This window comes from Vigna radiata, unplaced genomic scaffold (genome assembly GCF_000741045.1).
Source record: "Vigna radiata var. radiata cultivar VC1973A unplaced genomic scaffold, Vradiata_ver6 scaffold_70, whole genome shotgun sequence".
Taxonomy (NCBI): Eukaryota; Viridiplantae; Streptophyta; class Magnoliopsida; order Fabales; family Fabaceae; genus Vigna; species Vigna radiata.
Genome location: NW_014542367.1, coordinates 391,956 through 404,824, shown reverse-complemented (window position 1 = coordinate 404,824; position 12,869 = coordinate 391,956). Strand labels below are relative to the sequence as shown.

The 12,869-nt window shown below is 33.6% G+C and overlaps 1 protein-coding gene across 1 annotated transcript in view; it reads right to left on the bottom strand.

Annotated features, from left to right (window-relative positions):
• Positions 1–562: 562 nt before the first annotated feature.
• Positions 563–12,869, bottom strand: part of LOC106779977 (protein ACTIVITY OF BC1 COMPLEX KINASE 7, chloroplastic) — a 23,544-nt gene continuing 11,237 nt past the window's right edge. Inside the window, exons 11-18 of the mRNA XM_014668194.2 lie at positions 9,669–9,725; positions 9,487–9,570; positions 7,141–7,225; positions 3,356–3,417; positions 3,207–3,281; positions 2,970–3,074; positions 1,286–1,427; positions 563–917 (exon numbers count right to left, since the gene is read on the bottom strand). Of these exons, the coding sequence (XP_014523680.1) occupies positions 844–917; positions 1,286–1,427; positions 2,970–3,074; positions 3,207–3,281; positions 3,356–3,417; positions 7,141–7,225; positions 9,487–9,570; positions 9,669–9,725 (684 nt within the window). The 3' untranslated portion in view covers positions 563–843. The remainder of the gene's footprint in view (positions 918–1,285; positions 1,428–2,969; positions 3,075–3,206; positions 3,282–3,355; positions 3,418–7,140; positions 7,226–9,486; positions 9,571–9,668; positions 9,726–12,869) is intronic.

Here is a 12,869-nt window from a genome sequence, read left to right as displayed (position 1 = left end):
TGATTTCTTGCTCTTTAAATAATGCACTTTAGTTTTTTGCATTTTAATTTTCTGCAATTTCAGTTTCCAACACTTTAATGCATTTAGTTTCTTGATTTCAATTTCAATTTGCATTTTCCATTCTCAATCAAATTAATTTATGAAGGAATAATGCTAACAATGGAATACAATTGAGTATGTATCTTCGAGAACGGCGTAAATTATACTGCATATTGCAAAATTTAAAAAAACTTAGATTGTTTGAAATCAAAATATGCAAAATTAAAAGAAGAAAAACATAGATTGTTTGAAATAAAAAAATACACACTCATACTATCTTGATATGTGAGTTTAATTAACTCTGTTGGCAGCAAAACCAATTTGTAAATGAGGATGCCCCTCTTATATATATATATTACTCTATATCTTATTTAGGACTTGGGTATTTTTTTCCATAATAATCATACTTTTCTAGTGACATTTCATATAGTATGACTTTACCATCACAATTAAGTTAAACAGCCATACCATATGGTATACAAAATACAATTCTAAAGACTTGATTATTCTCATTTAAGATAAATAAACAACATAATGAAAGGAATATCTTGTATAATGAATGAATGACACGTGAAATGTTAATTTTTAATGAGAAATGTCTTTTCTTCTTATGAAACTATTATCAGGAAGGAACATTTTATTGCAGTTTCATCACCCTCCAATCATGTTTCTGTACAACTTGTATTTGTATATCTTACTATGGTAATGTGAAAAATATGAACGCTAATGATGATGAATAAGAAATTTGAGAAGACTGCTATCATGCATATGCTTGAAGCAATTGAATACGGTGTGAATGAATCCTTATATCATTTTCTCAAATTTATCAAGTTTCTTCACCCGTTGCATAGACCTTAAAAGTAGTGCCGCAAAAATGCCTGCAGATGGACAAGTTCATACCAATCAATCACAAGAATAAAGATGATGTACACATGATCGTGATTAAGAGTCTATTTGGATAAAATTTTCTATAAGTACATAGAAAATAAAGAAATAAATAAATTTCTCCCTAAGTTAAAACTGATTTATGCCTAAGTCAATAAGTTTTTGGAAAAGTTAATATGAGAGAGCATCTAAAATTAACCATAAGCTAATTTTAGCTAATAAAAAAGTCAATTTCGTTTTTCTTTTATTTTGCTCTCCATTAAGCACTTAGGGAAAATTTGTCCAAACATTGACTCAAGTGTGACAAGTTTAATCAATCAGTCCCCAAACAATATTTGAAGAAAGTTGTTATAAATCTCACCTGCACCAAGGAATGATCCATTTGCAAATGCTTGATTGCCTTGGCTACTCAAAGTGATACCAAGATTTAGCAAGGTTCCCCCCAATACCGAATACATAGTAGCCATTTGTAAAATTGTTGCTTTCCTAGCAGCTCTTTCAGACTGACAAATCAAGTTACACCAACTTCAGTTCAGGGAGAAAATGTTGCAAAATGTCTAACCTACATTGGACAATTTAATGACCTCTAAATTTAGGGTCATAAACATGCAATGAAATTCTAAAGAGTTACAAAGTTAACCTTGGTCGTAAATGGTTTATCTCCACAAGAAAACGCAAGATCTAGTGTGGTCTGATTTGGACAAAAGAGAAAAAATCTAGGTATTTAATGATATCATGATTTTGTAATAAATTATGATCAATAGGAGTTTGATAGAAGAAGTGTGTTGAAAGGATTAGTGACAAAAACAGGTCTTAGTGGATGGTACAGGTCTGGTACCATGTTTGAGAAGAGAAAAACTGAGAAGAAATATAATGAATTCTATGTATTATATACACACATGAGTATTTTTATTTATAGTGAAGAAGATATTCAACAATAAGGAATAAAATCAATATATAATTAATATTTGGTAAGATATTTCCCTATCAAATTTTATGTTATCATATATCTAAGAATCCTCCTTCAAGCTAGAACAAATATATCGTAAGACAAGTTTGTTACAAATGTCACACAAGACTCATTGAGAAACTTGGTAAACATGCCAATCAATTCATTATTGATATTGACAAAGTAAATAATGAGAAAGCTAGTAGATATTTTTCGAACATGATTTTCTCTCTGTCAAAGTGACCATCAATCTTCAATATGCTCCATCTTTTCAAATCATATATTTAACACTCTCCCCCAAGTTAGAACATTTTATCATGAGTCAAGGTTGTTAAAAGTGGTTAGATGTCACACCAGCTGTCAGAAAAAATGCACAGATGACATGGAAGTTTCCAGAAAGCAAAAAATGCTCAGAGGTGCACAACTGCTGGAAAGCATAAACGATCAAATGGCACAACTACTGTTGGAAAGCAAAAATGGACATCACACAGCAAGGCAATGCAAATGGTGGCTGTCACCAGTTGGAAAAAGCACGCCAAAAGAAAATGAAAGGAACTTGCAGGAAAAATGTTTGTGGTAAACAGTACTCTTTGGAAAAGCATCAACGATGAAAAGTAATGACGATGGTATACCATGACAGTAGCAAAGAATAGTGTATCCCACGAGGAGCAGTGAAGCAGGAAAAAATAACAGAAACCAGACAGCATATATGGTTTCTAAAAATGTTACTCCTATGAGCAGTTGGTCCATATTTGATTTCCCTTCTTATTAGGTACTTGATGTCATGTTGAAAGGATCAGTGACTAAACAGGCGATGAAGGATTTTATTGTTTTGGAACCATGTTTGATAAGAGAAACCAAGAAAAAATATAATGAATTTCGTGTGTTGGCTACACACGAGTATTATTATTTATGATGAAGAAGAAATACAATATAAAGAATAAAAGCAATATATAATAATGGGAAATATTTGATAAGATATGTCCCTATCAAATAATATCATATCTCCCTGTTTAATGTAACCATATTTCTAGCAAAGTATGTTGCTAGCATTCCTCTACAACTTGTACCATGTGAAGAAAAATAAATTGCTCACCTCAAGAACTCGAACTCGAAGTTTCAGATCTCCTGACTCAAGTTGCTTGACAAATTCCTCTATTCTTTGAACTCTATATGGCATAGATATCGAATTGGTTCTTGCCTAGAAATGTTCCACAAGACTTGTTAATTTAAGTGAGTACACAATGCCATAATTAAAATAACAGAAGTTTTAAAATATGAAGAAACATCATCTAGAATGAAAAGCTAAAGTGGAAGTTCCAAGTTGTGGTACATCATCGGCTTGTTTCCTTATCTCCTCCACAAGTTGTGGCCCAGTGCGCTGCTTTTGCCTTATATCTAGAAGTTCCTGTTATGAAAAGTTCAAATTAGCACTAAATTTTAACAGAATAAAAACGTAACTGGTCATAGATTGTTTTGAACCTGTGCATAAGGTGCGGCAATCTTCACAAAGGAGAAATCTGGATTGAGAATATAACCTAATCCTGCAGAGAAGCAAAATGTAAAATAAAGATTAAACATGAATAAATCAGAGATTCTTGAATAATATTGTTTCCTCATTCTCGCGCTATTCATGCAGTAGGTTTTACTATTATTTCAATGGAAAATTTAATTGAACGTTATTTCTGATAATTATTCTGTAGCTATATATACAGACTTGGAGCAATATTATAGTGTCTCCTAGCAGTCAAATCCATATATAGCAACTAATCTTACATAATAACAGACCACAATACCATGATAGTTATATTTTACTACGTAGATCTACCATGATAGTTGCATTTTTATGATGTTTACTCTACAAGGCACAAACATGATTTGTTGATGAATAGGCGATATGACAGCAGATACATTTGAAAAAGCCTCACATAATAAAGAAACAAGCACAATTCTGACCAACATAAAGTCAGAGCTAGATAATTTCTTTGGAGGTACCGATGTCAAAAACTTCATAAAAGCATCTGGCCAGGAAAATGAGATACCTGAAGGAGAAAAGGAAACCCAGACACTCATATCATCTGATGAAGACTAATAATTAAAGTAAATGGTGACATTAACTAACATATCAAGACCACTCTCATACACAGACGAAGGCTAAGCTACTTTTTCTCTCAAAGGAAAGATCATCTGCCAACTTCAAGGCGTTGAAAGAAGACTCATGAAGGAAAGTAACAATTGAAAGCTACAACGTCAACAGTAGTAAGACTTTAACTCTTAAACTAATAATTGTTTATTGCATTTAGTATATAAAAAGTCTAAGACATATCCTATAAAAACTCATTTCATAACATAGTCCAAGACAAATAGTCTAAGGGACACAACATACATGCATAACATGATTCAGTGCTAAGCCCAAAACACTGAATAATGATAAATAGGAAGTTTTGTCATCTAAAGGAAGAATGACATGATTAAAGATTAGGATGTTTATGTCACTTACTCTTATACATTCTTATTTACTCTGATACATATTTTATATATATATATATATATATATATATATATATATATATATATATATATATATATTGATTCTACGCACATGCTCTAATGTCTTGAATTATTTTTATCTTGATGACAGCCATGTTACATTGATGCATTGCATGTACTCAAATGATTATGACTTATGGCAGTCACATATAACTTATAGTATGTTTAGCTTTAGTTCCACTCTAGCTTGAAGAGTTAATCTGCTCAGATAATCATAATTGTCACATGCTCTAAACCCTTTTTAATCTTTATCAAATAAGGGGGAGAATTTTAAGATGCTAAACTTCGATAAACCATAGACAGGAAGAAAGATATACCAAAAAGGAGGAAACTGGTTAAAGGGAAAATACATCAAGATAGTATGATAAACAATGATATGTCTATATAAGGAAGATCAACCAAAGAGAAGTGGTTGTTGAAGAAGATATGAGAAGAAATGAGAAATGAGAAAGAAAAAGAAAGAGTATGCACAAGAATTATCATAAAATATCAGCTTTACTCTATCTCAAATCATATATCATATGATGATCTTCAACCAAAAGAAAAATGATGAATATATGGGTAAAATTCATTCTCACCTTCATGACTTTAATGAGTTATTACCTCTTGCCTCTACTCCTTTTCAAGAACAAGAGCAATGGTCAAATTTTTTTATGCTATTGGATTTACATGGACGTTTTGATGACTATTTCCATGTTCGTGATCAGATTTTGGAGTTTTGTGTTATCCCCACTTTTTGCTTCTACTTATTCTACCTTTTTGCGTGTACCAAGTAAACTGATTGTTGACATACCTGCTTCCGTTGATGATGATTCCTCTGTTTTAGTTTCTCAATGTGGTGAGTGTAATCACTCTCACAAGCTAAGCAAATGGCATCACAAGTGTGAACATTGTCACAAGCTCATTCATAAGATTGACAGGTGTTATGCTTTACATGGTCATCCTCTTTGATTTGCTATTGTTAGATGTTAAGTTGTGTGTTTATGTTAATTGGGGTCAGCCCATTCTGTATTTAGGGTTTAACCCTTATTTTACATTATAAATAAACTACCCTATGTGTATGCAAAACACATAAGGGAGATTTCTCCTAAACTTCTCCACTGTTTCATAGCTACAATAGCCCAAATTGATCCTCCCTCACAACCATCAAATGTGGATCCTACTTCATATGATACTCTCAAATTTAGAAGGATAGAATTCTTTCTTATTATTTTAAGAGGTTATTAACCCCTATATAAATACATAAGTCTGCATCATATTTTAGGAAATATGGACTGCTAATTCTAAGGGATAGATCGATAGATCCCTTTGATCACGGGATCAATCAGACATAAATGAACCTAATAAAGGCAGCACATAACTGTTACAAAAATACAGCACATCAAATATAAAACTTCCTAAAATACACTATGCCAATCTCTATCAGAATATAGAGCTATTGTCTCAGTTACTTGTGAACTTTTTGGCTTAAACAATTAATTAAAGAGTTGTAATTTGGAGATATCACTCAAATGATACTTATATGTGACAATCAAACTACTTTTCATATTAGCTTTAATCCTGTCTTTCATGAAACATTATGATAGATTTCTTTAGTCAAGAAACCAATCTTTCACTCCTCACGGTACCCACTCACACACAAAAGAAAGAATATGTATGTATATTGCTTCTGTAATCAAAAAATGAAATGTTTACAATCTTTCCCCAAGGGAGCACTCTCCCTCCATAGGAACAACCTCCTATCAATACAATGAATATCCAAAGCTCCTCCCACACAAGACCTCCCTACCTTCTTATAAAGGCTCCCTAACAAACTAACCAACTAACAATTAGTTCCTAACTGTTTCCTCTGTCATACACCTATTACCCATTATAACTTATCATATTATATCCTATCAGATTGACTGTCATTTTATTAGAGAAAAGATTGTAGGTGGAGACGTCAAAATTGCGTTTGTTAACTAAGTTATTAGTTAACAAATATTTTCACTAAGTCTTTACAGAAACTTAAAATTGATTATATTTGTAACAAACTTACTACATATGATTTATATGCACCGGGTTGAAGGTGAATGTTAGATATTGTTAGTTACAATATCTTATGTTAGTTAGAATATTATGTGTAATTGGGCTTAGTCCATATTTTCCTTTATTATTCTTCATAAATATATTATCCTATGTTTATTTTCTACACAAGGGGAATGAACCCTATACCTAATTTTCACTATTTTCACATTAGGTGTGGAAGTATTGAGTTAGGAAGAAATTTAAAGATAAAAGTAGTAAAATGGTTAGTTGTTATAGGGGACATTGGGGGTAGTTTTTTAGAGTTGATGTTTGTGACAAGAAGAACCCTATGAGAAAAGAAAGTGGATTTCCTTTGGAAGCTTTGGCTTTTACTATGTGTAAAGTGAACAAGAGAGTGCAAGACTTTGTCTTTTTCTTCTTTTTCTATCTTGTTCTTTCATCACTATTTCTAGGTGCCTAACATAATCTGTCCTAACCATATCAAACGTCTAAATCAACATACAATCTACAATGATTACACATATGTTCTAATTGTGGAGTCTTACACAACTTCCCTTGGAAAAGTTTAATTATCATCTTATAACGAACAAACTAATTAATTAAGTACAATAGGATGTTAAAAGAATAAAAATAGTTTTGAAGAATGATCACCGATTTAGGGAAAAGGTAGGGAAGAGAAAGGAGTAAACCTTCAAGGGTAGAAAAGGCCCTAATGACAAAGGTGAAGGTAGATGGAAAGCGGAAAGGCTGATCTTGTGCTATTGCAAATAAATCCTGCAAAAAACTCCATCAGTAATGAAATAATACAGCAGAAAATACTATAGATACTTGGAGCAACTTAGAAATTCAACTACAGTAAAACAATCACACAAAATGATTGCAGATTATTGAATACAGTGAAAAACTATTTATGAACTTAATCTCCCTTATGCATAAAGTACATATAAGGTACTATATTTATAATAAAGAAAATATGAACTAAACCCAAAATACAAATAAAAAATAATAACAAAGTAACTAAAGATTAAAGATAAAGATAAGATATTTATCTAAGATATCTAATAATCTAATATATGTAACACTCCCTTGTGTAGCGCGGCTTGTTATAGTGGGTACACCAAACCTCCTCATGTTTTTTCTCCATACTGGGAACCCAGCTTTTTCTCTGGTTAGCAACCATGATTGTTCCTCCTTCAGCTATCATTGTAGAGCTTTCAGTGGTTGAGGTCTCCAACATCAACCCTCTCCTGCTTTCTTCACTTCGGATAATGGCTACCACTTTATTAAGCCCTGGGACTTTCTCTTTTCCCAGGATTTGGATTCGGACCTGGTCATATTCAGGATTTAGGCCTACCAAAAAATCATAGACCTTATATTGTTCAATATACTCTTTTAGAATTGCTGAGTCTTCTGAACACTATGCTTTTATAACTCGATAGTGATCCAATTCCATCCATAGAGACTTGAGTTGATTGGCATATTTTGTAACTGATCTATTTCCCTGTTTGGCAGCCACGGTTTTCACCTTTACATCATAAATTTAAGCAGCATCCTTGGCCTTGGAGTAAGTTTGTTCGACTGCCTCCCAAATTTCTTTTGCTGATTTCAGGAACATGCAGGTATCACTCATTTTTGGGACCATCGAATTCCACAGTCATGCCATGATCATGGAGTCTTCTTCATCCCATGATTTGAATTTGGGATTTGTTTCATCAGGTGTATTACTAGTTAGGTGACTGATCTTTCCTTTTCCTTTCAAGATGGTCCTAATGAGTTGAGACCATTTGAGGTAATTCTTCCCATTTAACCGATAAGCGAAATGAATATTCTGCAATTCTCCAGCAGTCTGGGGTCTGTCCCCAGTTTTCGGGTTCACGACCTCAGCCATAACCAGGTGTGATCAAGGTAGAGAGAGTTGCGTTGCAATGAAGGCTGCAACAAGGCTTAAAGGTAGCACACAATGATGGTTGCAACTTAGGTTAAAGGTAGCGCAACAATGTGTTGGGATGCAAACAAAGTCCCACATCAAGTAAAAGAAGGGTTGGTTATGAGTTTATATACACATAGATACCTCCAATGGTAAGAGGCCTTTTGGAGTGGTACCAAAAGCAAACCCGTGAGGGCGTAGCCCAAAGCGGACAATATCTTACCAAGTGTGGAGATCTATGTGTGAGTCGAACCACCCCAACAGTGGTATCAGAGCCAGGTTCAGTTCGGACCCAGACGAGTACGTCCCCCCATTATCAGGTGAAGCTAGGCAGGTGGCCAGTAGCAGATTCGCCGGATGACTCATGAGAGGTGGAGAAGAGCAAAGATTTGCTCAAGTGTTGTGACCATGGATCGTGAAAGAGGGCAAAGAAATGCTCCATGTTGACCATGGTGTACTCGGGAATGAAAAGACCATAAGACTTCCGCAACGGGGGAAGGAGATCATAGTCCTTTGTTTGAGGGAGGATGTTGGGATGCAAACAAAGTCTCACATCGAGTAAAAGAAGGGTTGGTCATGAGTTTATATGCACATAGATACCTCCAATGGTAAGAAGCCTTTTGGAGTGGTACCAAAAGCAAACCCGTGAGGGCTTGGCCCAAAGCAACTTAGGTTTAAAGGTATGGTGAGAGACTCCCAAGGATCGGGAGCTCTGATACCATCTCAAATTTAGAAGGAATAATATTCTTTCTTGTTATTATTATGAGGTTACTAAATCTCTACATATATACACGAGTCTGCCGCCTATTTTAGAAAATATAGACAGCTAATTCTAAGGAGACAGATCCCTGTGATTACGGGATTAATCATACATAAATAAACCTAATAATGGCAGCATATGACTGTTATAGAAGTACAGCATAGCAAATATAAAACTTCCTAATATACACAATGCCAATCACGGTTTTGACAATAACTAAGATAAAAAATAAAGATAAAATTTCTATCTAAGATAATATATAACATTGATAAATAATTACAATCAAACAAACTCTCGCAATATGGAGGAATTGCAATATTGATTCAATATAACTAAGTACTGACATACCTCCCCAATTGCAGATAAAGTCTGTTGTTGATCTGGTGTCTGGCTTAGAAGATTGTCCAAGAAAAACTGCACAGATCTCCTCACCTGTAAGCCAAATTAAGAAATTTCTGCGATCAAGATTTGTCATAATTTCAAATTGTTGATGATAATCTTATAAGAGTATAGGTACTAAATATCCTTACTGATGATAGGTCACCAGTTGGTTGGAGGGCTCCAAGATCTATAAGGCATTCCATAACCTACACCATTGTCAATATAAAAGTTTAAGTAAATGTGAAAGGCCCCTGGAAATGTGAAGTTCAAGTTCAAAGAAACTTCAAATTCCTTATGCTGAAAAGTGTCACTGGTTAATATAAATATACAATTGTAGTTGTACACACGGGAGCTTAACCATGAAATTACTATTGGAACAAAAAGTTTGAGGGAAATTGTTAGGAAATTAAATGTCTATGTAAGAAGTAAGAAAACAAATAGTTAGTTGGTTGGTTATGAGGTTGGAAGGTTATAGTCTTTCTAACAGGAAGACTATATATAGGTGAGTTTTTTTTTGTACGGGGGTTACATTGTTGATTATTCTGATAGTTGACAGGATCCTGGGTGTCCTGTGGAAAGGGAAACATTATCCCTTGGCAGTGTTCATGTTGAGTTGCTATCTTGAATCAAATAAACAAGGAATATTAAGAGAATTAGAAGTTGTGAATTACGTTTTAGTGGGTGTGAATCATGTGATCCAGGTTTCTGCTATCAAGAAACCTAACAGAAATTGTGTGCCTCCAGGCAGTACACTGATATCTCATTTACAGCATGTATATAATCCATCAAAAGAAAACTTGACTAGACAATTGTTGTCAATAGTGACATTTATCCATCTATTCTACTGTGTTTAATATGCTAATGAGTCTAGACTTCCTTCCTACATTAACATTTGTTCTCAAGCTTAAGGTTACAAATATATTAGCTTGTTACCAGTAAACACTACATGTAATTAATGCGTAAAAGATTAGGATGTGTATCTTATAATTGAGATAGTGCCCGTAAACATGATTTGCATCTTAAAAACAAACCTACATGTGATACTATCTTTACCTGCAGATCTTTACATTACAACCTTGTACATGGGTGAACCACGCATACTCTTACTACTACAAGAATTTCTCAAGACAATGTACTGGAAACTAAAAGTTAGTGGAAACTTAACTCAAGGAATAAAATAGCTTAGTGTAGAGGAATTTTGCAACAGAATAGCAATGATACTAGATCAGTGAAGAACATTTCTTCTCTTATTTTATTGTGACTAAGAAGGTGTTGATTCGTACACAATTTTAAGCTAATTCACTGCTTAATCACTAGCTAACATGAGCAATCATAATTAAAAATTTACCATATATTTTAACATCAATGTCTCTAAATATGTTGATGAATCTTGATTAATATTCGAACATGTACAAAATGAATATGGATGACACCTGAATGCTCAAATTAAATAAGAAAAATGTTTATATACCTACCAATATATCACCATATTGGGGTTGCATTAGAATTAGGTTAGGTACTACATACTTCTAATATGGTATCAAAGCCTTATACCTTAAGGGTTTAAATTTTATCCTTGTCACCCCAATGTTTTATTAACCAATTGATTTCAACATGCGTAGATAGTGGCTGAGTGCATTTCGGGTAGTTGGTTTGTGACAAACTACCATGTTACTAATTGACAATTAAAACTTTAGACCCTCGGAATATTTAAGCCCCTTATTTGGAGAGTTTACACAAAGAAGGAATTCTAGGTGTGAAGAAAAAAAAATAAATCAGCTAAATATGTTTCAAATAAAAGATGTTAGTAAATGGTTGTTAAATTGTTATGTTTAACCTTACAAAGGATGTTATTGAATTTCTTTGTTCTACTATTAGCATTTGTTTTTTGGTTGTCATCCCTAGCAAAGTAGAAATCTAGTATAGGCTACAACAACAAAGTCTCATGTGAGATTGGTTAAAAACCAAAGTTTTAGGAATACTATTTAGCAAGAAAACTCCCTTGAGAACTTCCTCCAAAGTCCTTTTTGGTATCCCTCTTCCTTCTTCTCAATATTAAATATCATGCAGTCAACTCTTTTGATGGATATTTCTTATGGTCTTCTTTGTACAACCATCGTTGGAGATCCCATATCAATTAAGATAAATGTTAAATAAATAAGTCAATGGAAATCTATCTTACAAGCCGATTTTGTAGGATTGAGTTAGGCTTAAAATCCACTTCTTAAGAACTCTTTTAACCAATTCTCTATTATCTTTTCCTCAATTGGTGCTACACAAATCTTTTCTTGTACATAATAATGTTGTAATTAGAGAAGATTTATTTAGAATCTTCCTAATTAGAGAAAGTAGATTGTATATCTACTTTCTCTAATTAGGAAGATTCTAAATAAATCTTCTCTAATTACAACACTCCCCCTCAAGTTGGTAAATGAATATCAATCATTCCCAACTTGCCTACAAGATCTTGAAATCTACCCGGAGGAAGCCCTTTTGTAAAAATATCTGCTATTTGAAGTTCTGTAGGAACATGAGTTGTAATCACAAAGCCTCTGTCAAGATTATCTTTGATGAAATATCTGTCAATCTCAATGTGCTTGGTTCTATCATGCTATACTGGATTATGGGCTATGCTCATGGCAGACTTATTGTCACAGTGTAGTTGTATCGGGTTCTCCACTTTGACTTTAAGATCATCCAAAATGATTTTCATCCAGAGTCCTTCACACATTCCTTGAGCAAGAGCTCGAAATTCAGCTTCTGCACTAGAACGAGAAACTCTATCTTTCTTTTTGCTTCTCCATGTTACCAGACTATCTCCAAGGAACACACAATACCCAGAAGTAGATTTTCTATCAGTAATAGAACTTGCATAGTCAGCATCAGTATATATCTTCATAGTCAATGTGTCTTCCCTTTTGAATAATAGCCCCTTTCCTGGACTTGACTTCAAGTATTGAAGAATTTTGTCAACTGCTTGCATGTGTCTCTCTCTTGGATCATGCATAAATTGGCTCACAACACTAACTGCATAAGCAATGTCTGGTCTTGTGTGTGATAGATAAATTAATTTTCCTACCAGTCTCTGATATTGGGCCTTCTCTACAGAAGCACTTTCTTCATATCCCATTTTGTGATTCTGTTCTATAGGAACTGTTGAAGTTCTACATCCCAGCTTTCCTGTTTCTTTGAGGAGATCAAGTACATATTTCCTTTGGGAGATGAAAATTCCTTTCTTGGAGTAGGCAACCTCTATTCCAAGAAAATATTTGAGTTTTCCTAGGTCTTTCATTTCAAATTGAGTTGTCAATTTATCTTTTAATGCCAATTTTTTTGTTTCATCATCTCCT